The 25255-nt window shown below is 42.6% G+C and overlaps 1 protein-coding gene across 5 annotated transcripts in view; it reads right to left on the bottom strand.

Moving 5' to 3' along the window:
* Positions 1–25255, bottom strand: part of BAHD1 (bromo adjacent homology domain containing 1) — a 318594-nt gene that overhangs the window by 27471 nt on the left and 265868 nt on the right. For all 5 annotated transcript variants that reach the window (XM_033952038.1, XM_033952034.1, XM_033952035.1 and 2 more), the window contains exon 3: positions 3438–3814. In XM_033952038.1, coding sequence (XP_033807929.1) covers positions 3438–3814 — 377 coding nt within the window. The remainder of the gene's footprint in view (positions 1–3437; positions 3815–25255) is intronic.

The following is a 25255-nucleotide window of genomic DNA, read 5'->3' on the forward strand; positions in this document are numbered from 1 at the left end:
CCCGCGAGGCCAGGCGGCCAGAGGAAGACCGGGAACCCGATCAAAAATATACGAACTAAAAAAATGAAAATAAAGGAAATTAAAGACGCGAGCACAGCGACTCAACAGAAACTAACCAAACAAGCCGTGGTGCAAGAGGGAGAACGAGATCACGCGAAGCACGGGAGCAGTGCTTCTGGCTCCGCAGAAAAGAGAACTGAGGACACGCTGAGGAGACGCATGCCCTAGGCAGGGCGGGAGGGGCACGCGTACATGCACGGGCCAATCGCAAGCCTGAAGGTCTTCGAGCAAGTCTGCTTGCAAAAACATCCACTAGGGGGCTCTGTCGGTAACGTCACCCACATGTAAAACATAGGCTAAGTCACGGGCCAAATTTTTTATTAAGATACTTAGGGGTCCTTTCATTAAGGTACGCTAACCAATTTAGCATGTGCTAAAATGCTAACCGATTTAGCGAGCACTAAAGATTAGCACACGCTAAATGCGCACCTTAATAAAAGGACCCCTTAGTTTTAGTAGCAGTATACAGTTACTACCTCTCCAACCCCATACCGGCTCTGTGATGTAAACAAAATAAATAAAAAAGACTTTTCCTCTCTCTTTTAGGTTCTAGTGCACACTTTCTGTCTAACACCAGCCCTGGCAGGATTCACATTTCAAATCCGACATATTGTAATCACAAAACAGAAAATAAAATTATTTTTTCTACCTTTTGTTGTCTGGTCATTATTCAAATCATGTTGGTCCCAGGCTCTGGTTGTCTTCTGATAACTTGCTTGCCAGGGTCTCCTGCCCATTTGTTGTTTCCTTCTTTCTCCGTGCTAACCATCCCCATCTTCCATCTCTGTTCTCTCCTTCCGTTTCCCTTCCCTCCCTGGAGGTCTGGCATCTTTCCTTTTTTTCATCTCCATCACCCAACTGCAGCGATGGCCCCCCCACCATCCCCAGATCCACCAGCTCTTTTTTTCTCAACTACCCTTTCATCCAGCATCTCTCTCTCCTTCCCCACCACCCCAAGATTTTCTTCCCAACTACCCTCCTATCCAGTATCTCTATCCCTACTCCACACCCTCCCTTGTGTCCAACTTCTCTCCCTTTCTGTTCCTTCCCTCCCTCCATCCCATTGTCCACCATCTCTCTCTTTCTCCTCTGTTTTTAGACCCATTATTTCTTCCCCTCCCCCCTCAGTCCGGCACATGCACATGTCTTTGGACTCCTCCTTCCCTTCCTCTGTGTACTTCTACACCAGGGCCCCCCCCCAAAGGCCTGCATGTTTCCCCCCTCTTTCTAATGTCCTCTGGCTTCCCGGTCTCACCTTCAAAGTAGCCTGCAGAGAATCGCTAGTCAGCTGTAGAGATCTTAGCAGGCTGCCTTCAGTCTTCACAGCACGTTCCCTCTGCCGAGATTCTGCCCCTCCTCCGACGTACGGGACCAGAGCAGAGGGAACGTGCTGTGGAGATTGACGGCAGCCTGCTAGGATCGCTACAGCCGACCGGCAATCCTCTGCAGGCTGCTTTGAAGGTGAGACCGGGAAGCCAGGAGAGATATGGTGGATAATAAGATGGAGGGAGGAAAGGAACAAGGTATTTTCTCAAAGGCCCAATTTAATTACCCTGCGGGCCTGAGTTTGACACCCCTGCTGTAGAGGGAATGCTCACAGTCCTGGCGGAATGGCTGACATCAGGGCTCATGATTGCTTTAGGGTGACACTTAGTGGCTGGAGTCAGAGAACCTTATTAGGTTATGGAAGGAGCCCTGGTGCAGGACAGCCCAGGACCGTTAGTGGAATGACACTAGGTATGTTGGAATATAACAAGTAGTTGTGAAAGAATGCTTATGGAAATATCTTAAGCCCTAATTTTGATTAAATGTAGAAGTAAAGGGAATGAGACTTGATATACTACTTTTTCTGTGTGGGTACACAATCAAAGTTTACATATTTTGTACCTGGGACAATGAAGTGTTAAGTGATTTGCCCAGAGTCACAATTTGCTGCAGTGGGTATCCAACTCGCAACCTCAGGGTGCTAAGGCAGCTGTTTAACCACTAGGCCACTCTTCCAAAGGACCAAGTGCAAACTTTTCACAGCAAAGACTGCTACTATATCAAAGTCAAGTCAAAGCTAAAGTCAAGTATGCCCTTGTGCCAGATTCCTATGGGACCCAGTCCTGTGGCTCTATACAAAGTCTGCACTAGTGTACACAGATCTTACAATTCCCATTCTACTGCCAAAACTATTCATCAGGCATAGAAATTACTGTATATACTCTAATATAAACTGACTCAAATATAAACCAAGGTAACATTCCTCCCCCCAAAAAAGGGGGAAAAAGATTGACTCAAATACAAACCGAGGTTAGAAATTTGGGTCTACAAAGACTAGACATCCTAGCCATTAAGTGCAGATGTTATTCCTTTCATGAACTGCAGTTCAACCATGTTTCCTTGTCTCATACATCTGTCACTGCCCTGAAATTCCCTGTGCCATTTCAGTCCCCTGCCTTGTCCATTATACATGCAAAGTTCATTAACCCAAGACAAAGGATAAAAACTTCAAGGTCTTGACTGAATGAATTTTTCAAAGAAAAAGGTCACAAACCTTAAAATCATCTCCGGGAACACTGTTTCTTCACTTAAAACCCCCCCCCCCAGTTGGCAAAAACCTACTGCAGTCAAAGAAAAGAAAACTGCAAGAGAACATGCCCTTTGAAGAGGCATACAATCCAGAGCTGGAAAAATGAAAAAATTGATCAAAAGACCTACAGCCACAGTTCCTGAAGGATGAGATATTTTCTGCACGACTAGCCTTCGCCTAATCTGAAACTTAACTTAGCAAAAGTACATTTCCAGTAGAAACACAGAAAGAAGACAGAGCCACAAATCCCTACAAAACTTACCAATGAATAAGATATGCTGTCCCCACCTTCCACATCTTCTCCCCCAAGATGACAGGGGCTACTGTCATGCACTCAGACACCTATACCCCCCACTTCTGACTGGCATTGCACTTATGGGCACTGATAAAGTTGCCAACGATCCTCTGTGTTGGGCCAGTGTGGGACCTTGAGCATCTGTGCATGCTCAAGGCCTGTTGGTTCTCGCCGGTTCTGAGATTCTCAGAGAGGGCAGGAGCTGGCAGGCCTTGATCGTATGCAGATGCTCAAGGCCCCACACCAGCCCAATACAAAGGATCACTGGCTGGGCGTGGGGGGTGGGGGGGACTTGAATATAAACTGAGACCCTAGTTTTGGGTCACTTTTTTTGGGCCTAAAAATCTGTTTAGAGTTGAGTATATTCGACAGACAAAATGCCTTGAGGTTTATCACTGAAAGTTTAAAAGAATTCTCTAGAGAACATAAATCTCTCCTGAGGCACTTCAACCCTTCTTTCAAATGGGATGCTATAGAACACACATATCAAACCTGTAAACCACTTACCACAACATAAACAGCTTTTTCACATGGCGCTCCAACAGGCATCCAGCCATTGGTTGCTCTTCTCCTGCTGATTCGCTGCTGTTTGGGATGAGTGTGACCTCTAGAAGCTTTAGTATCTGAAGCATGGAAACAACCTGTAGTATTCCGGACTCCTGATTTGGAGCCACTTGGAGGCTTGGAACTCTGGGGGCACTCACGGGCCATCTTTAACCTGGCCATTGTCTGAGGTTCGGAGTTGGGCGTTTGTAGATATGGAACTGGCTCTGCAGCAGGTGGCGCACTGGGCACAGGGCATCCTGAGAGTGGGTGGGCAGGTGACACTGGGTGACCTGCCACAGGGATTGTGAGGCTAAGCTGGTCCAGGGATTTGCAGCTTTCTGAAAATAGGAAAGATAACAAGGGCATTAGTAATTCCAGGAGTAATAATACTGACACAACGAATGAGTACAGCTCTTTCCGGTTTCTTTCTAAAAAGCTACCGAGCATTGAAATTAAAACATACTATAAATGTTTTCTTACCTGTCATCCAGAATCAAAATACATCAATTGATGAATAGCAATTGAACAAATTCATACACATGTCAACATAAAACAGTAACGTGGGAATGAAGATGCTAACAGCCCCTTGGGCGGATTAAAGACCAGAATTGGCCCTTAAGATTTATCAGAGCTCATTATTGCAGCAGGTCCCAAGGTTCATTCCTTCTAGCAAAATGTTTTCCTTAAAATGGGATGTTAATAGCAATATCTACCTGCATACCTACATTATATCCACACTGCTTTTCACCCAGATCTGAAGTTTCAAAATGAAGATGAACTTTGAAATCTTAATGGCAAAAAGAAAGGTCCAAACAGAGGGGATCAACGTTCATAAGATCTATCTGGGTGACTTTAGGAACTTAAGTTCCCCCCACTAACAGGCTCAGCAGCTATAGAACATTTAACTGATACAAAGGAAGCACTGAGTGTGTTCCAGGTGCACAGTTCCAATTTAGCTTGCCCTGGATCAGTAGTGTGGAATGTTGCTATTATTTAGGTTTTTGCCAGGCACTTGTGACCTGGATTGGCCACAATGAAGACAGGATACTGGGCTAGATGGATCACTGGTCTGACCCAGTAAGGCTATTCTTATGATCTTAATATGTGGCATTTATTCAGCTAAACTCATTCAAAGAAGTGTGGTTGCTCAAATATCCTAAAAGATTTTCTGTATAATTTTAAGTGGCATTCTCGTCCAGGTTAAGATTTCTTGAATAACACATTGGCTAGATCATGCAGGAGCAGCCTCATACAACTTAAAGGATAACCATAAAAACATTAGGAAAATTAGAAAGAAGTAACTATATAATTAATCTAATCTAATCTTCTATATCACACTTTTCCAGAACAGGTTCAAGGCGATTTACAAGCGAAGAGACGCATAAAGTACATTGGGAATTACTTAGGTTGAGAACAAGATAATTACATCTTATAGTTGCGAATTACAAGCGATGAGATGCAGAACATGGGGAATTACAAAGTGAAGAACATGATAATTACTTCTTATAGTTGTACTAGTGAGTACAGATACAGTCAAGATGGCTTATAGATGTATTAATACGCAGATAAACTCAATAAGGAACTTGATAATTAATTTAATCAGTTGTTTAAGAGAATCCATAATCAGAAGGGGATTCGCAAGGATATTGGAGTGTTTGCTGAAGCATTCAAGTGGTTGATCAGCAAGGTTGCAGAATTTGGATACTTGTTGGGTTAATAGAGAGATAATGATATTGGTTGTAATTACAGAATTGCTCAAACAAATCAAGAAATGCAAAGTTGAAATTTCAATGACTAGTACCTTTAAAATGGGGAATGTATTTTAACTCAGACCTAGGTCCAATATAATAAAGTGGCTCATTGGCTGTTAATGACAGATTTTATTTTCAAGAAAATATCAAAGAGCCATAGATTAGCATTATAAAACCTGATACATTGGTAGTTGAAATCTGGCAGGAAGTCTGAATGCAAGTATTAACTAAAGTCCTGAAATCTGTCTACTCTCCCTCCCCCCCAATCCTCACCATTAGACATGAGGAGAAATCTTATAACAGGGTGCCTAGGTTAACAAGGCAAAAGAACCCTATTTTCCATCTATCTTAAAAAGACACACAAGTACTTACTTTACTAAAACTTGGGCTTAACGTGGGCCTTTCCTGCGTATTAAGGAAAATTATGTCTTACTTGAAAATTTTCTTTCATTTAGACCAGTTTCTCTCAAACTGTTTTTCATGGCACAGTGGTGTGCCCTGAAGAGATTCCAGAATTTTACTTTATTTCTAAAAACTCCCTTCATAAAATACGAGGTCTGACAATTAAGTTCACTAACTTATCCTGGAGAAAGTGCTACATACCTCATTGCTGAATATCACTACGGTCAACGTCAAAGTACTCCACTTGAGAAGCAATACAGCGACGCCAAAGCTTAGTCCACCCTTCAAAGCAATTTTGGAACTATTTTTCTGGAAAGGCCATCAGACCTGTCGTAGTACCCTTGATGTCCTGAATGTCAAATGTCTTCCCTTCAATATTTCCTTTATCTTTGGTAAAGAAAAAAAGTCATTGAGGGCCAGATCAATACAGTTATTTGTTTTCTGGCTAAAATCTCCCTCACAGATAATACCGTATGAGCTGGTGCATTGTCATGAGGCAAGAGCCATGAGTTGTTAGCGAAAAGTTCAGGTCGTTTTCATCTTTTTCATGTAGCCTTTTCAGCACTTCCAAATAGTAAATAAACTTGGTTAACTATTTGTCCAGTTGGTACAAATTCATAATGAACAATTCCCCCGATATCAAAAAAGGTAGCAACATCGTTTTGACTCTTGATTTGGAATGGTGGAACTTTTTTGATCGTGGAGAACTGGCCGACTTCCATGTGCACTTTGACACTTTGTTTCAGGGTTATATCGGTACACCCATGTTTCATCACCAGTGATAACACAGCACAAAACATTGTCCTCTCCTTTGCTTGAGCTCCTTCGGGACCATTTTTGCACATACCTTTCTCATGTCAAAATTTTCAGTTAAGATTTTCCTAACTGTTCCTCTATTGATGTTTACTTGGTCTGCTATGCTTATCACAGTCAGCTGATGATTTTGATGCAAAATTTGCTGAATTTTTGTAATGTTTTCATCAACTCTGCTTATTACTGGCTGCCCTGACCTTTCTTGACTAGAGACGCTTTCTCTCCCCTCAGAAAAACGTTTAATCCATTTGTACAATGCTGTTTTCTTCATGGCATTATCCCCATAAACTTGGACTGAAATGTCCTGATTTCACTTCCACTCTTGCCCAAGTTCGTCGTTCTAATTCAAGCTCAGACATTCTTGCGATAGCACACAAAAACATACATCAATAAAGAATGCCACTCAGCAAGACACTGCCACACAAAGACACAAACAGAGCTGTGAGACACTGATATGCCAAGGTTATGAAACCTTACCAAGTTGTTTGTACATTACCAATGTAAATGCATGGAGGCAACTTCATGAACTTAATTGTCAGATCTCATATACACTAGATGTTATGTTAATCAGGTTTTCTATTCTGTGTTTATCTATTCAGTTCAAGGTTGGATTATATTGCAAGAGGTCGGGTCAGTTACCCAGGAAGTTACAATGGACAGTTTGACATGGACATTCAACATTGTTGCTAGCACTAGCAGATCAGTACAACTATTAATACATTTAGGTCATAGTTACAAGTACAAGTAGGCCATTATTGGTTCTTTGTTTTGTCTCAGGAGTTGCATTAGACAGTTCAGAAATGACATGAACATAGAGAATAGCATGGGGAAAAAATGTGTCCCTGTCCTGTCCCCGTATCCACAAACCATCTGACCCCATCCGCACAAGTCTCGAACAGTTTTATACTGAACTTATTTTATTAAAGTATACAAAGAAACTATATTCTGTACAATTGTCATTTTATAAATCAGAGTTCTAGCTGCCGAAATAGAGAAATAGATCTTCAGCTGTCAGGGCTTTGTTTATAAAGCTTTATCAATACAGCTACAATACTACTTTATCCTACAGAAAAAAAAAAGAAAGAAAAGAAACAGAATTTGTTTTCTATCTTTGTTGTCTGGTTTCTGCTTTCGTCATCTTCTCATCATTCTCTGCCATCCATCCACTGTCTGCCTTCTCTCTGCCTCTTCCATATGGTATTTGCTCTATTTCTATGTCTCTACCAAAAACTGTCTGCTTCTCTCTTCCATCTCTCCCCTCCCCCCCCCCCCATTGGTCTGGCACCCATATTCTTCCCTCCGCTCCCCCCATGGTCTGGCATCTGTCTTCTCTTCCATATCTCACTCACTTCCCCAGGTGGTTTTTAGCATCTCTCTCCTCATTTCCTTCCTTCAGATCTGGTATCTGTCTCCTCCCCCTCCTCCAATGCTCTGATATCTCTCTCTCCTCTCCCTTTCCTGTTCTTCCTTCTCAATTTGTTGTCTACATCTATTTCTTATTTTCTAGTCCTCAATTTCCCTTCCATTACATCTACCCACAGCTTGCTACCTCTTTACCTCACCCCTTCCAGTATCTCACTAACTCTATCCTCTTCCCCAATCCAGCATGTGACCTTTTTTCTTTATCTCCTCCTTCCATCCAGCATGTGTTCTCTCTCCTCTCCACTTCCTTCCAGTGTCTGATACCCTTTCTCTCCTCCCTTCTAGTGTATACTCCCTCTCTCACTTCCCTTCAGCGTCTGTTCCCCTCTCACTCTCCCCTTCCAACCAGCATCTGTTCCCCTCTATCTCCCCTCCCCACTTCCATCTAGCATCTGCTCCTCCCTCTCTCTCCACTTCCCTTCAGCGTCTGCTCCCCTCTCTCTCCCTTCACCTCCCTCACTTCCCTTCAGTGTCTGCCCCCTCACCTCCCTCACTTCCCTTCAGTGTCTGCTCCCCTCTCTCATTCTCCCCTTTCAACCAACATCTGTTCCCCTCTCTCCTACTCCCCACTTCCATCAAGCATCTGCTCCTCCCTCTCTCTCAACTTCCCTTCAGTGACTCTAAACCTCTTTCCCTCATCAGGCTTCCCTTCCCACCCCTCCCAGCCTGCAGCCCTCCTTGCGACTGTGACACTTGCAACCCCCCCCAAAAAAAACCAACCCAAAAAACATCCGTTCATCTCTTCCCTTCGTCTAGGCATCTCCCTCCTTTCCCCTCACCTTTGTAAGCACTCAACAGTTTTCTCTTTCTAAGGTGTCCAGACGTGGTAACCATTCTCACAAGTCCCGCGACTGCCTCAAAGCCTCTCTTCTGACACACTTCCTTTTTCTGCCTGGGCGGCTTGCATCAGAGGACTTTGGGGCAGTCACGAGGGACTTGTGAGAATGATTACCACGTCCGACACCTCAGAAAGAGAAAACTGTTGAAAAGCACTCGCGAAGGGAGGGAGATGGCTAGTTAAAGGGAAGAGATAAATGGATAGTTTTTGTCGCCAGCAGGAGGGAGCGAGTGTCGCAATCGTGAGGGGGACTACAGACTGGTAGGGGTGGGAAGGGCAGCAACAATCACTTCACTGTCCCTGTTAAGTGCAGGGATCTGCAGCTGCTGTACTTAAGTCACATCTGTGGACAGCGCCGAAGATACCACTGATGCGGGCATCACCTGGAAGTCATACTCATGTCTGCCCTGTCTGAAGATAAAGTTGAGGAACCAAGAACTGAGACATATCCATTCTCAGAAGATGGAAAGGCATGTTATGACATGCAACAAGACAGTTGCAGAGGGGTCATTCCATGTCAAGTGGTCCAATATTAAAAATCATCCCCCTTCAACCTCCTCCAAATTGAATAAAATTTTGTGTGGATGTTCCCTATAGCTTAAATGAAAGAAACTATGTAAAAATTTTCAGTTGAATCTCTATTGGTTTCAGACCTAGAGGCTGTCTCCGAGTACTGTGCTCTGCGTAACCCAAAATGGCAACTTTGTCTAGCCACTACAGCCCAAAAAAGCCTCCAAAAGAATTGAAATTTTGGAGATGATTACAACCCTTACTACTAACTTAATATGCAAAGTTTGGAATGTAACATTAGTTTACCTCCCCTATTATGAGCCAGCAAAGTGGGCAAAAAATGTTAGAAAAGAAACATAATGCCTACTTTGACTCCTTCGTTGCTCCTGACCCGTATTTTGATTCAAGTCATAACTGTTTCAGCAGTCATGGCACATGACATGCATATCGTATTTGGATTATGAAGCTTTGCAGCCCATTGGAAGCAAATATATAATTACTCAAAGAAATGATATTAGTGCTTTATTCAAAATTTGGCCTTTTTTGGGTACAAATATCTTTTTATATCACTTGAAAGAACATCTTTTTTGCTACCAAAGCCATTCTATTTCATATTTGACCCAGCTTTGCTTTGGCCAGAACTTAGGTCTCAAATACATGCATTATTCACATGCATATACATTCAATGGTAAAAAAGGGCATCTTTGGCATCCTATTGTGTAATATGCAAAGGAGCTAGAGGTGTGAAATTACATGGTGCAGCTAAGCTTGTTGAGCTTCCCATGCTAACTCGGGTTACAACATCCACAGCTTTCACATACTCTTGTAAATGGCCCATCAAAATGGACATTTAGCTGTTGGCGATTCATTGCAAGTTCAATACATTCACTTGAACTCTGTTCTCCCTTTCATAGTCCATGTGTGTTCCCCTTTATGCTTTACTTCAGTTCTGGCTCAGGACCTTCAGAATTTGAGTCTCTGCATAATTAGTGAATGCTTGCAACATGACGCTGTTGCAGTTCATGCCTTTTTGAAAGCTTTAAATGACTTTATGAACCAACTTATTTCTGGAATAAAAAATGTGTACTACTTTAGCAAAGGATCTGCAGCACAATACAAAAATTACAAAAAATGTTGTTAACCTTTCCTGCCATTACAAAGAGTTTGGAATTTTTGCTGAATGGAATTTTTTTGGTACTAGCCATGGAAAAATCACCATGTGATGGTACTGGGGTAAATGTAAAATGACTTGCTACACATGCCAGCTTGAGCAACCTCTGGAAAATCAGATCTCAACGCTAAACAATTTGCTTAATTTTTGTGAAGAAAATATTACTAGGGTCAAATTCTTGTTCATCTCAAAGGAAGACATTGAGAAACTAATACCTATTCAGGAATCTAGGTTTGAGAATGGCCATACAGTAGCTAGAACTCGGGAAAATCACCAGTTTAATTAAGTCAATTGATGAAATCAAAATTTGTGTCAACAGAGTATCAGGAGATGAAACATTATTCAACTTGTCAACCTGCATCTTGGCCAATATGTTACTTACATGTATGGCAATGAACACAATGATGCCTTAATTAACTTTTTGCATCCACAAAGCCCTGCTTGATCTTTTCATTGGCCCATTAAAAAAAGATACTGTGTGGGTTTCAGAGGAACGTATTTTTACGATTCTTGAAGCTCCAGTGACACCTTCAACAGGTGCTATTCACAAACTGTGTTGTCCAATATTGACAACAAATTCAAAGAATTATACTAAGGCTATCTACATAATGAGCAGCATTTGAAGTGATTATGAAGCAATTTGTCTTTGAAATTGTTACTCTTATCCAAACCACACTATTCTTTGATCAAATTAATTTTTTATCCTAATAAAAATTTACAATTATTAGAAAGCCACAAATTTCCAATTCAAAGTTTCTCTCATTATTCTAGTTCCTGTCTACATTTCCCACATATTTTAACATTAAACACAGGTTGAAACCTTAGTGTAGGCCTATTTTAAGCTATTAGGAATAGCGGGTCAAAAATTTAGTTTGGTGAGTTCTGTAGCCAAAGAATTGCTCTTTCAGATGGTGCAAGAAAAAAGGAGATTGGAGGATGTACAATTATCATGTATGATATTAAAATATAGCTAAAAATTTGCATAAATGTTTTTTCCATCAATCTTAATAAAGATTTATCTCAGAAAAGAAAAGTGCAGTGTGCCTAAAAGTTTACTAGGGCAGTTTTTAAAATCTGAGCCTCACTGTGCTTTCTGTTCAGGAGCTATGTTGTATCAAATATCTGCCAGTGCATTCCACAACAAGCTTTTTCATCAACTTTGTGGTCTCCCAGTGATACACCCAAGTATGCACCAATAATCTGAGTGATATATTTGGTGACCATGCGTCTTCCCTCCCTTAAGTTTCTTTATGCCGTGAAGGTAAGGGGGCGGGAGGGAGATTCTCAGGCCGCTGAAGGGCGGTGAGGTGGTGAGAGGGAAGGGTGGATGCTGCGGGGATGGGGCAGTAAAGGGGACGATGGTCCGGTGACGGGACAGTGATGGGGACAGATTTTTTTCCCCATGTTATTCCCCCATGTTATTCTCTAATTTGGATTCAGCACAAACAGTTGTACTAGAAATATGACTCTTAGTTTAGTCAAGCAACTATCTTTTCACAACCTGAACCTAAAGTTGATGTTTTGGCACTATCTTCCATGGAATGAAAAAAGTGGCCCCAATAACAAGGCCTCCCCTAATTCTGGAAGAAGTTGAGATCCAATTCTAAGATCTTGCACAAATTGGCATGTCCTATTGTACTTCCACTAAAAGTTTCATCAACTTCTGAGATGGTCAGGTGGGGAGGCCTAGACCACTTGACATGGAATGACCCAGAGTCTAGATGCCAACCTTGGGACCTCTGAGTAAAATCACATTGTAGCTAACTCAATGAGCAACAAAATAAATTGTTGCTAAAAGAACCAGGAAAAAACCTCTAGATAGCTAAGCTGGAACCTGCCATAGGGAAGAATAACTGCAAGTGGAATGGCAGGAAAGCCTGGTAACAAAGAACCACAATATAGAAGAGGCATATTCCACTGAGAGAATGTAATAACTATCATGTTAAACAGGAGGATAGGTCAATATCCAGAATAGAATAAAGCTGGAACTACACCAGAGGCAGACCCCTATCATCTTTGGTAAAGAAGAAGCTGTTAATAGGCAGCAAATGAAGGCACTGGTCGTGTACAAAAAAAAAAGAGAGAGTCCTGAACAACAACCTAAGAAGTGGGAGGTAGGGAAGCCAAAAGCCCTTCATATGCCTCCCTTGGGTTGCTTCGCTGCTACTACAGTGCCACCTCAGTAGAAGGAGGGCAGGAAGATCGCTCCTGCTCCGTGCACCAGTTGGCCTCATGGGATCTGAAAGGTACATGGAAGGAGGTGTGGATGTCCAATTTCAGCAGGCAGAGGAGCCAGAAGGGATTCTGCCTGTCCCGCCCACTGCGAGGAGTCGGGAGAGGGGGGGGGAGTAGGCAATGGCTCGAATATAAGTTGAGACCCCCCATTTTTGGGCCTTTTTTTGGCCCAAAAATCTCAGCTTATATTTGAATATATACGGCATCTTAATAAAAAAATTTGGCCCGCGACTTAGCCTGTGTTTTAGATTTCGACCCCTTATGTGATTGAGTTTGACACTCATGGTCTAACCAGTCAGATGCTCAGGAATGGCTGAACCTGCAAGCTCATATTGCACAGGTGGGCAGCTCCGCACCACCATCACTGTGGTGAATATGCAAGGCGCCAGCCCAAAGGGAAAGGCCAAAAACTGGAAATGGTTTCCAGGACATGAAGCCTCATGAACTCTGTGGTCTGGAAATATGGGAAGAAGTAGATAGGGCTCTGCCAAATCAAGAGAGGCCAGACACTTTCCCAGAGCTGCCACCACTATGACTGATCATACTGTCTCCAATGAGAATTTCCACTTGTCTGAGCCCTGAAGGTACAATGAAGTACACAGAAAATGTGCCTGAAACCGCATCTTCAGGCAGGACCAATTCTAAGACAGAAACTCTAACAGCCTCTGAGCTGTAGCTGTGACTTTGCTTGCTTCTCTGAACATCCCACCGGGGAGCCCAGCAACCAGTCATTCAAAGGCTGGGAGAATTTGAGCTTGTAACCGCTGCGAATGATCAATCAAGATCTGTGCTCAGGCTTCCTCCTAATCCAAGAGCTGACCACTTATCTTCAGGAGAATCACCCTGGACCCAACCCAAAATTTTTTTCAGGTATATATTAGTGAAAAAAGGAAGATGAAAAATGGAATTGTGAGATTGAAGGAAGCTAAGAATCACTATGTGGAGAGAGATGAGGAAAAAGCAAACATGCTAAACAAATACTTCTGTTCTGTGATCAAGGAAGAAAATCTTGGAGAAGGACCACGACTGTCAGGCAAAATTAAGCGTGAGAATGGCGTGGAGACCATACCATTCACAGAAGAAAGCATTTATGAACAACTTGAAAAACTGAAGGTGGACAAAGCCAGGGGACCAGATGAGATCCATCCCAGGATATTGAGGGCTTTCAGAGAGGTATTGGCAGCTCCACTTAAAGATTTGTTCAATAAAATCCCTGGAGTCAGGCGTGGTTCCATGGGATTGGAGAAGAGTGGATGTAGTTCCTCTTCATAAAAGTGGTCGCAGAGATGAAGTGGGAAAATACAGGCCGATAAGCCTCACTTTGGTTATTAGAAAAATAATGGAAGCATTGCTGAAGGAGAGGATAGTGAAATCCCTAGAATCGGGTTACTAGATCCAAGAGAACATGGCTTTATAAAAGTAAATCGTGCCAATAGAATCCGATTGAAATTTTTGACTGGGTGACCAGAGAATTAGATCAAGAAAGTGCACTAGATATAATTTACTTACCGTATATACTTGAATATTAACCAACTTGAATATAAACTCAAAAAAGGAGGAAAAAAAGGTTGACTTGAATATAAACTGGGCGGTTAATATTCAAGTGCAGTGTCTTGCCAGGCTCTGCACCCTGTTCTCCCTCCCTCGCTGCTCTGCCAGGTTCTGCATCCAGCCCCACTCTCCCTACCAGGTTCTGTACCCTGTCCCCCCTCCCTCCCGATGACTTGCAGGCCTCCACCGGGCCTGCTGCGAGACCTGATGGTCCAGTAGTGGCCGGGAATGGAGGAATCCCTCCTGCCTCCTTTCCCAGGCGATTCTAAGAATTTTTACCTCCCTTCTGCCTCCCCATGTACCTTTAGTATCCCTGGTGGTCCAGCGGTGAATCTCGGCAGGAGCGACCTTCTTTCACTCCTGCCAATGCAAAGCTGCTGATTGGCAACCACAAGTTCTAGCGGCTCTGCACAGGCAGGAGCAAAGGTCGCTCCTGCCCATGCAGTGATGGCAACCAATCAGATAGCGGCTCTGCACAGGTAGGAACGACCTTTCTTTGCTCCTACCCATGTAGAGCCGCCAGCTGATTGGCTGCTGTGAGTTCTCAAGGTCCCACGAAAACTTGCTGCAGCCAATCAGCTAGCAGCTCTGCTGGGGCAGAAGCGAATGAAGGGTGCCCCTACCGCGGTTCACTGCTGGACCACCAGGGATACTAAAGGTATGCGGGGGAGGTGGAAGAGAGATTAAAATTCTTATAATCAGTTGGGACAGGAGTTGGGAGGGATTTCTTCTGTCCCGTCACCGCTGGACCACCAGGTCACATGGCAGGCCCGGCAGAGGGCTGCAACAGGTTTGGGAGGGGGACGGATCAGCCCTAACCTGAATATAAACCAAGACACCCAATTTGGGGCCTTTTTTTGGCCCCAAAATCTCAGATTATATTCAAGTGCATAAAGGTAAATTTCAGCAAAGCCTTTGACATGGTCACTCATAGGAGGCTCTTGAACAAACTTAACTGGCTGAAGTTAGGACCCAAAATGGTAAACTGGATTAGAAGTGGTTGACCGACAGACATCAGAGGGTGGTGGTTAATAGAATTTGCTAAGAGGAAGGCTAGGTGAGTAGTGGAGTGCCTCAAGGATGGTGCTGGGGCCAATTCTGTTCAATATGTTTGTGAGCGATATTTCCGAAGGGTTAGAAGGAAAGGTTAGCTTTTTTGCAGATGATACCAAGACTGGTAACAGAGTGGATACCCCAGAGGGCGTGGAAAACATGAAAAAGGATCTGCAAAAGTTGGAAGAAAAGTCCGAAGTCTGGCAACTAAAATTCAATGCAAAGAAGTGCAGAGTGATGCATTTCGGGAGTAGAAATCCGAGAGAGATGCATGTGCTGGGAGATGAGAGGCTGATATGCACAGATGGAGAGAGGCACCTTGGGGGTGACAGTGTCTGTAGCCAGGAGGATGCTACGCTGTATAGAGAGATGTAACCTGCAGAAGAAAAGAGGTGTTAATGCTGCTATACAGGCCATTGGTGAGGCCCCACTTGGAGTACTGTGTTCAGTTTTGGAGGCCACTCCTGGTGAAGGATATAAAAAGACTTGAAGCAGTCCAGAGGAAAGCAACAAAAATGGTAGAGGGTTTGCACCAAAATAAATACCAGAAGAGGCTAGAAGACCTCAATATGCATACACAGGAGGAGAGGAGGGACAGGAGTGATATGATACATAAGAACATAAGAATAGCCTTACTGGATCAGACCATTGGTCCATCTAGCCCAGTATCCTGTCTTCATGGAGGCCAATCCAAGTCGTAAGTACTTGGCAAAAACTCAAATAGTAGCAGCTTTCCATGCCACCAATCCAGGGCAAGCAGTGGCTTCTCCCATGTCTGTCTCAACAACAGTTTATGGACTTTTCCTCCAGGAAATCGTCCAAACCTTTTTTAAAACCAGCTACATTAATTGCTTTTACCACATCTTCTGGCAACGCATTCCAGTGCTTAACTAGTCTGAGTGAAAATATATTTCCTCTTAATGTTTTTAAAAGTATTACCCTGTAACTTCATTGAGTGTCATAAGAACATAAGAATTGCCATCTCTGGATCAGACCCTGGGTCCATCAAGTCCGCACACGCGGAGGCCCCGGGCGCCAGGTGTACCCTGGCATAGTTTTAGTCCCCATATCACTGTTTGCTTCTCAAGGGAGATGTGCATCTAATTTACCCTTACCCGTATCACTCTATGCCACTCCTAGTCTTTGTAACTCTTGATGCAGTAAAAAAAACGATCCACTTGTACCCATTCTACACCACTCAGGATTTTGTAGATTTTGATATTTAAATATTTGAAAGGTATTAATATAGGACCGAATCTTTTCCAGAGAAGGGAAAATGGTAAAACTAGAGGACATAAATTGAGGTTGAGGAATGGTAAACTTAGGAGAAATGTTAGGAAATTATTTTTCATGGATAGGGTGATGGATGTCTGGAATGCCTTCCCAAAGGAGGTGGTGGAGAGGAAAACTGTATTGGAATTCAAAAAAGTGTGGGATGAACACAGAGGAATGCTAATGTTCATGGTCTAAAAACCAAAAATGAGATGGTTTGAATAGGCTGGTGTGAGCTTCAATGGCAACTCCAGTAGTTGGAAATTAAGGTCAGTATCTGGTAAACTTCTAAGTTCTATGGCCCAAAGAAAAAAATACATTTTACTTTTTATATCATGAAATTGTGATTACAGGCAGAGTGGATGGACCATTTTGGTCTTTATCTGCTGTCATTTACTGTGTTACTATGTTTTGTAAAGTTTGAAGAGAGACAAAACTAGAGGTCTGGTTCCTCCTGAGACTTCAGCATCTCCATCTGGACTCACTGGTTCTAAGCGGCGGCTCCTGCTGAGGACTGCCAAAAGCTCCTGGAGCCACAAAACATTAGACTGGCCAGAGCCAACAAGGGTTCGTGGTCTGCTGCCAGGGAGAGAGGTCGGCAGAGGATCTGCCAAGCTGGTCATGCAATCGTGCAGTCCAATTTGGAACAAATGTCAACCCTAGAAAGGAAGTCTGCTAAGGGAAGCCTTGGAGGCGGAAACTCCAGGACACTGCCTGATCCAGCAAAATGCTGAATTAAAACAGCTTCCCCCCCCTCCCGGATTTTCCTCATAGACTATAACAGCCTTACTCACTGTGACATGTGTTGGCAATGTGCTACAGCCTGCCTGAGCTTCAAAGGTAGCTGGATCAGGAGAAGAAATCGCTTCCTCAAAACAGAACAGCTCTCCAGCCTTGAATCTTCAAGCTCTGCACCTGACTGAGCCTCCAACTCTTGTGGACCCGCAAAATGGGGGGAAATGAAATGTAGCCGGCACCCTGTGAGACTCTGCTGAGCTCCCTACTGTGACAGGGAAGCTCCTGTCACAGTGAAAACTACTGCTAAAACTCCACAGAATGTAGCACAGGGCTCTGTAAAACCCGGCATGGAGCCAGGACAGCTGGCTCAGCCAAAAGAATGCAAGCCCAGGCAGGTCCCAGCACAGCTGAAGAGCCAGTTAAGGAAGGCTCTGAAAACCACTAATTGCCCCTATCACTCCTTTCCCCAGGTCAGGGAGAAACCTGAAACCAATTTAGAGAGGGGTGGAGTCCGACCCGGGAGTTTGCTTTATTGGCAAAATCAGTTTGCAGATAGGGGGGAGAGAGAGAAGGAGGACACAGCGGACTCTGATGAGAGAAGCCAAATCACTCAAGGAGGTTCCAGGTCACAGAGGGTGCCTAAGACCCAGCATGAGCGTATGGCAGGAAGCCAGCACCTAAGGAAAGGTGGTACAGCACTTGGGAGGTACAGTGACTGGCAACTTAAACCCCAGAGAGAAGGGCTGGGAAATTATCCCCAGGGAAAGGCTGCAGATATTTTGGCAGACTTGCAGAGAGGGGGATGGGAAGCACAGCCTGGGAGAAATGAGGAAACGTTAAGCCAGAGTTCCCATGAGGGTGAATGGGAAATGTGCAGAGTCCTGAGTGATACTATAAGTGAAGAGGACATGGACCTGGGGGAATACAGTATTTGAAAGTCCTCAGCTAATCTCCTGAAGAACGTTCTCCCATTGTGTACGTGTTACACACGGAAGCCAGAGCAGTGCTGGCAAAGCTAATGAGGTGATAAAAATGTGTTAAGAAGATAAAAAGAGCTGAGAGGGGAAAAGGCTTGACGCAAGCCGTGCTCAGCTAGAAAAGCCAGAAGGTGTTAAGGTGCAGAGAGTTCAATAAATCCCAGTGGGGATACGAGCCAAGGAAGGCATTGAACTGAGATAATATTTTGATGTTATAGTATTTTTCCTTTTGATAAGGAGGGGCAATCCAGCTCCTCAGTAAAATACCTGAGACTCACCTGGACTGTAATGTAATAGTGTGCAGGATGCACCCAAAGGACTTTAACCAATCAAGGTGAATGTTTTCTCTTTGCTTCTGTTTTCTTTTCTCTGTACTTTGGGACACTAATAAACCTGGTACTGTTTTTCAAGGAATCCAGTATCCGGGTCTTCCTTTCACCACCATATAAAAGGCGTACTAAAATTCTTACTTGTGGTCCGGGCCGGAGTTTCCCACCTACTCGGGGACGGGCCCGGCCACACTACGAATGCCTAACAGCCTGCGCTCAAGTCCCTGCAATGCAGTAGTGAGCAATGCTATAAGGGGAATGGACCCCAAGCTCCAAAAATGCTTCTACAAGCTGGCCAACAGGTACCACAAAGGAATGGCTTATCAGCTGCAGACCTCAGTCTTCTCCACCAAGCAAAGATAACGCCAAAAAAGATGACAAAAATAAAGAAATAAGAAGAGCAGATCAGAAAGACTCCTTCCGGCTCGCATGCAGAATACAAACTGAGGGGGGAGGGGCAGCAGAGCCTTCTGGTGAAGGAGGGATTCATTCATAATCTGGAGTGGATTCCTTCTGCATGGCTCGCAAACACTGGGATATTACCCGCTTGTTCAGAAATGCACACCTACTGTACTAGGATAACTGATATTGTATAGCATTAGAAGTTGGGACAGACCTTAGGGAATGTGATAGAGAAGACTGCTGCAACTGTAGAGGCCATGAGGTCACTGAAAATATTCTGCTTACTACCACTGCATAGCAGGGTGTCAAACTGATCTTGTCGAAAAAATCTAGCCCCTTTTTTCGCTCATTTCTATCAACTTTTGATTCATTTTTGGCTTAACTTTTCTGTTTTTTGGCTTTAAGGCCACTTCAATGCTCCTGGGAAAGAAAAAGGGCTTGATCATTTTCAGTTTCATTACCGTTTGAGCCCTCTGGGCCATTGAGCCATTTGACTTCACATTGGCCGTTTTCCCCTCCATGTCAAAATCGGTACCAAGTGGGTTTAAAAAATGCTCTTGATGCAATAGGACCATTTTGAGCTCTGATTCACATAATTGATATGTCCAGTACCTTGGTCTTGAATATAGGCACATATTCTGTGTCCTCGTCTTCAAATTCAAGAGAGGTCACTTAAAGCCTGCAAACTTCAATTTGAGAAACTTTTCAGAATCGCGACTGCATCAGCTTTGGGCATGGCTGGGGACTCAGATCCTGACATTCCTTTGTGCCACCTGCATTGACACTGCATTAATAGTGTCGAGCATCGGGCTCCATGCAGCTTCAAGGGACATTGCATGTAAGAAAGTTAAGAAGCACAAAATTTCTTACCTTTCTAGGCAGGCCACTGGTTTCTCCCAAGCATCAACTATCAAAGCACAGTAAGTATTGATGCCCGGAAGACTGCTCTCCATCTATACAGATATTACCTCCAGTGAGGTGTATCTCAAAATCAAGGTTTCCCATGCTACATCAACTGATACACCAGGCTGGAGGATTATCTCCCCTGCATAGGGGGGGGGAGACTCTGTTGAACAGAAGCTTGACATCTGAGCCTCTGTCTAGATCCATGAAAGGATCTCTGGGCAGAGGCACCTGCTGATAATTGGAGAGACCTTCTGCAACCTTGGCTTGACTCTCCTGGGACACGTGGGCTACTGTCTGGTAATGACTTTGGCAACTGGTTGGATGATCTTATGGCCAGTGTGGCAGATTGTCGTCCTAAGAGCATTTGGTCCTTGAAAGGAAGCCTACTTAAAAGCAGCTTTGGATGCTGAATCTCTCGCCTATTATCTGATTCAGAGCATTCTGCAGGCAAGATAGAGTAGGCATACACCTTGCTCATGACATTGAACACATCATAGAGTGTCTGCTACATAATCCACCCTCAAAAATAATACCTCCAAGGACAGGGTCTGGCTCAGCATCTTATGGCAGGGCATACCACATAGGAAGTCACCGCCACCTTTAGACCCAAGCTGGAGCCTCAAACTATCTTTTGAGGACTAAATCTACCCTGCAATCCTGTGCATCCTACAAAATCAGTCCACCTTCACTAGGGAGCGAAGTGTGCTTTGTAAGTTGCACTACCATTGATTCCACTTTAAGTGGGGTAAATAGCTGCTGAAAATCAGGAGCCATCAGGTACAATATTGACATAGATCTGGCAACCCTCAAAGAGCCCTCTGGCACCTCCCAATGCTCCATCAGCATCATGGTGATCTCTGGATGCAAAGGAAAAAATGTGGACTGGATCTTAGAATAGCTCATAAGCAAAATTTGAGCTATGGAAGCCTGCAGGGGTTCCAAATTTAATTCCCACAGAGAAATTAATGATTTCCATCAAATTTGCTGGTTTACAAAGCCTGCATACCGTCAGGTCCTCTTCCTGGTCCAGGGCTGCCATAGACTCTTGGCTGGTAGCATCAATTGAGATCCAGAATGCTCTAAACCTGAGGAATCATTTTGGAAGGAGCAATGGAATTGATCCTGACCCCCAGTCATTCCAGTCCTTTATAGACTGGACATATGGTTCCTGCGGAGAAACTTTCATAGAAACATGATGGCAGATAAAGGCTGAATAGCCCATCAAGTATCTCCTCCTCACCCTAAGAGATCCCACATGCTTGTCCTATGCTATCTTGAATTTATATACATTCTTTGTCTCTACCATCTCTACTGGGAGACTATGCCACGTATGTACCACTCTTTCTGTAAAGAAGTGTTTCCTTAGATTATTCCTGAGCCTATCACCTCTTAACTTCATCCTATGTCCTCTCCTTCTGGAGCTTTCCTTCTTTTGAAAAAGACTCACCACCTGTACATTAATGCCACAGAGATATTTAAATGTCTCTATCATATCCCTTCTCTCCTGTCTTTATTCCAAGCTATACATATTAAGGTCTTTAAGTTTGTCCTCATACAATTTATGACAAAGACTACTAACCAATTTTGCAGCAGCCCTCTGGACCAACTCTATCCTATCTATATCTTTTTGAAAGTGTGGTCTCCAAAATTGTACACAGTATTCCAACTGGGGCTTCTTTAGAGACTTACACAATGGCATAATCACTTCTGGGAAGTAATGCAGTCTGATTTAGGAAAAAGAAAATTTGTTTTGATTCAATTTTGCCAAATGAATCAATTTTTCGATTCGATTTCTGACAGGATTTTTTTTTTTACGAGCAAAAGACTGAATTGATGTGAACAAAAATTCTCCACTACATTACCCTGATGGTATTATATGTACTATACATTACAAATCAAGAATTACAAAATACAAATTAAAAAATGGAAAATAAGACCCAAACTTCATTCAATAAATCCCATGGATTATAAAATATGTCACTTTTCAATATATTTGTGAGCAACACTACAGAAGGGTTAAAAGGTAAGGTTTGTCTTTTTGTGGACGATACCAAGATTTGTAACAAAATGGACCCGCTGGAGTGGAAAACATGAAAAAGGATCTGCAAAAGTTAAAAGAATGGTCTAATGTGTTGCAAATAAAATTCAATGCAAAGAAGTGCAGAATGATGCACTTGAGGAGTAGAAATCCAAGGGAGTCATATGTGCTAGGATGTGAAAGGCTGAGACGCACAGAAGAGGAGAGGGAACTTGGAGTGACAGTGTGTGAGGATCTTAAGGTGACCAAACAGAGTGACAAGGTGGTGGATGTAGCCAGAAGGACATTAGGTTGTATAGAGAAGTGTATCCAGCAGAAGGAAGGAGGTCTTGATGTGCCTGTACAAGTTATTGGTGAGGCCCTCTCTGGAATATAGTGTTCATATTCGGAGGCTGTATTTAGCTAAAGATATAAAAAGACTTGAAGTGATCCAGAGGAAGGCAATGAAAATGGTATGGGACTTCCGATAAGAGACGTAAGAGAAGAGACAAAGATCAAATGACCTGAACATGTATACTCTAGAGAAGAGAGGAGGGACAGGGGAGATATGATACAGACATTTAAATACTTGAAAGATATTCTTATAGAATCAAATATCACAAATCAGCAAAATGAAGTGTTAGTCCACTTGTCTGTAGCACTATTCTTTTATGATCTATGTTATTGTGGACATGGAGTGTGATTTCAACCCCCCCCTTCCCAATCTCACAGCCCTGCATTTTTTGTTTTCCCTTATTCCTGAAAGTCTAAGATATGACATAAAATTATTGTAGTGCAGCTCACCCAGTCTGTAGAAATACTTTCACGTAGAATTATACAGGAAAATAAATATCCTCCCACAGGACAGAATGCCAACAATCCTTTCCAACATACAGAAGGCTAGTACCCTGTTTCCCTGAAAATACGACCTATCCCAAAAATAAGCCCTAACATGATTTTAAAAGATGCTCTTAATATAAGCCCCACCCTAAAAATAAGCCCTAATTAAGATTGAGTCTCGAAGCCCCCTTCCCCCCCCCCCCGAATGTACCCGACACTCCTTGACTCCATCCCTGACACTAGTGCTGCCTGATTTGCTGAAAAAATTGAACTCGTCGATTCAGCAACCCCCACCCCTGCAGCTTTAGGAGGCCTCGGAGCAGCGGTATGTCAGTCTCACGGTGGGGTTCTGTTGTACAAGGGAGATGGGAGGAAGGGATAGAAAGATGTTGTACATGGGGGAGGGAAGGAAAGAGGACGAATTGGGGTGGAGGAGAGGAAGCGAGAGATAATTGTTGTACATGAAAAAAATTAGACATCCCCAAAAGTAAGCCCTAGTGCATTTTTTGGGACCCAAAATTAATATGACACTGTCTTATTTTCGAGGAAACAGGGTATTGTATTATGTTTATTTATTATTCGCCTTATACAAAGCGAAGTACAAATCAAAAAACATAAATAATATTACAGACATAAAACTATACAAAAATACCATATAAAAACATAAGATTATAAAATGATTAGCAGCTAAACATCAATGTCTATAACATATCTTCTCATAGCCACAAATGCAGTTCCTCATTCATCAATCATATTTCATTTTGCAATTTTATAAAGGCATTTTCAGGCATATATCAGTGTATCTTTAACAATTTCAAATTTCCTTGATTCATGTTTTGTACATTCTATGTTCCTACACTGGGAATATCTTTATAATTTCTGATCCTCCTTTTCTGTCAGGCAACAACCTTTTGGTTCTAACCTTATTTTAGCGTCCGGTGAGAAAGTTCTGCTCAAGCTTTTTATTAACGCTATTCTTTAGAGCAGGGACTGTTTTCTTACTCTTTGTGACTCTATGTAGTGCTTTAGAAATAATTAATAGTAGTAGTAGGTTATTCATTAATTTGAAAGAAGAATCATTGGTATGAAAAGGATCAAACGGTTTCTACCCCTGAGGAAGGCAATGAAGCGGAGCTCTGTCAGACGACTATTCTTTGGACTAAGATAAGTCTGAATTTTTGCACATATTGGTCTTTTTTGCATTTAATTTTTGATAGTTTTTTTTTCATTTCTGGGTAGCAAGAAAAAACTAAGGACAGCAGCTGAATTAAAACATAATTCCTGCAGAGAGCACTTTTAATTGTTTTTCTAAAACATTTGTTTCATGTTATTGAACATTAAAACACTTTATATTGGAAGAGACATAATGATGTACGGGGCAAACTCATTTAGGCTACATTTTGGAGATTATAATTTATGAGTTGTCAGTCCCAGGGTAACACAACATCCTGATTCATATGTTATCAGATATTGGCTTAAACCAAGTTGTACTGAATTGGTTTAGTAAATTCCTCTCTTTGCAATCTTATGAGGTATATTTGGAGGGTGAGACTTCCTTCTCTTGGAAATCCAGCTGTGGGGTGCCAAAGGGCTCTCCGCTGTTGCCAATCTTGTTTAATGTATATATGAATTCTCTGAAAAAATTTTGCCTTTCATCAGCAGAGACTATATTTACCTACACAGATGATATTTTCATTTTATTAGAAGTTAATCCTGATCTTAACAACCTGGTCCCTAGTATAGACTGCTGCATTTCTAAACTTCAACTGTGGGCTTTGTCTATTCAAATGAAACTGAACGCTGTCAAAACCAAATTGCTTTGGATTGGGCCAAAATTAGAAAACCTCCCTTCCTCTGTCACATTGAAAACAGGTATCTCACTACATATAGATTTTTCATCTAGAGTCCTGGGTATCATCTTGGACTCATCACTTACATTTTAATGCAAAAGTAGGAAGTAAACCTGAACTGTAGTGATAGGAAAGCACAGTATAGGAGAAAGAAATGAAGCCATTAAGAATTTAGTACAGTTTTGCAAGATCAATCAACTATCAATTATGAATAAGCATTTTCATCATCAAACGTCACAGTACATATGAACCGCTCCAGATGGCATGTATCAAAGTCAAATTGATTATATCTGCACAGAAAAATCTGCAGTTTTGATGGCAAGGACTAAACCAGGAGTTGATTGTGGAGGTGGCCACAAGCTTTTAACATGTAAGATCAAGGGTAAAGCTCCACAAGAAGATCATCAGAGGTCTTCCAAAATTTGATTCTGAAAAAAATTTCACAAGATTATTGGATAAAAATAAACAGATGCCATTCTTGATACAGGAAATAGAGAGCCTGAAGAATTATGGAATGACATCAAAATCATAATTAGTGATTAAACTGGAAAAACACTAGAAGAGGAGGAAGATGACCAAGAAATCACTTTGGATATCTAAAGAAACTAGGAAAGTAGCAAAACAAAGAAGACAAGCAAAACTTTCCGGTGACAGAGCAAAATTATCACAAATTAATCGAGTGCTTCAACGTCAAGTTCTGCA

Source organism: Geotrypetes seraphini, chromosome 7, assembly GCF_902459505.1.
Source record: "Geotrypetes seraphini chromosome 7, aGeoSer1.1, whole genome shotgun sequence".
In the NCBI taxonomy this organism is placed as follows: domain Eukaryota; kingdom Metazoa; phylum Chordata; class Amphibia; order Gymnophiona; family Dermophiidae; genus Geotrypetes; species Geotrypetes seraphini.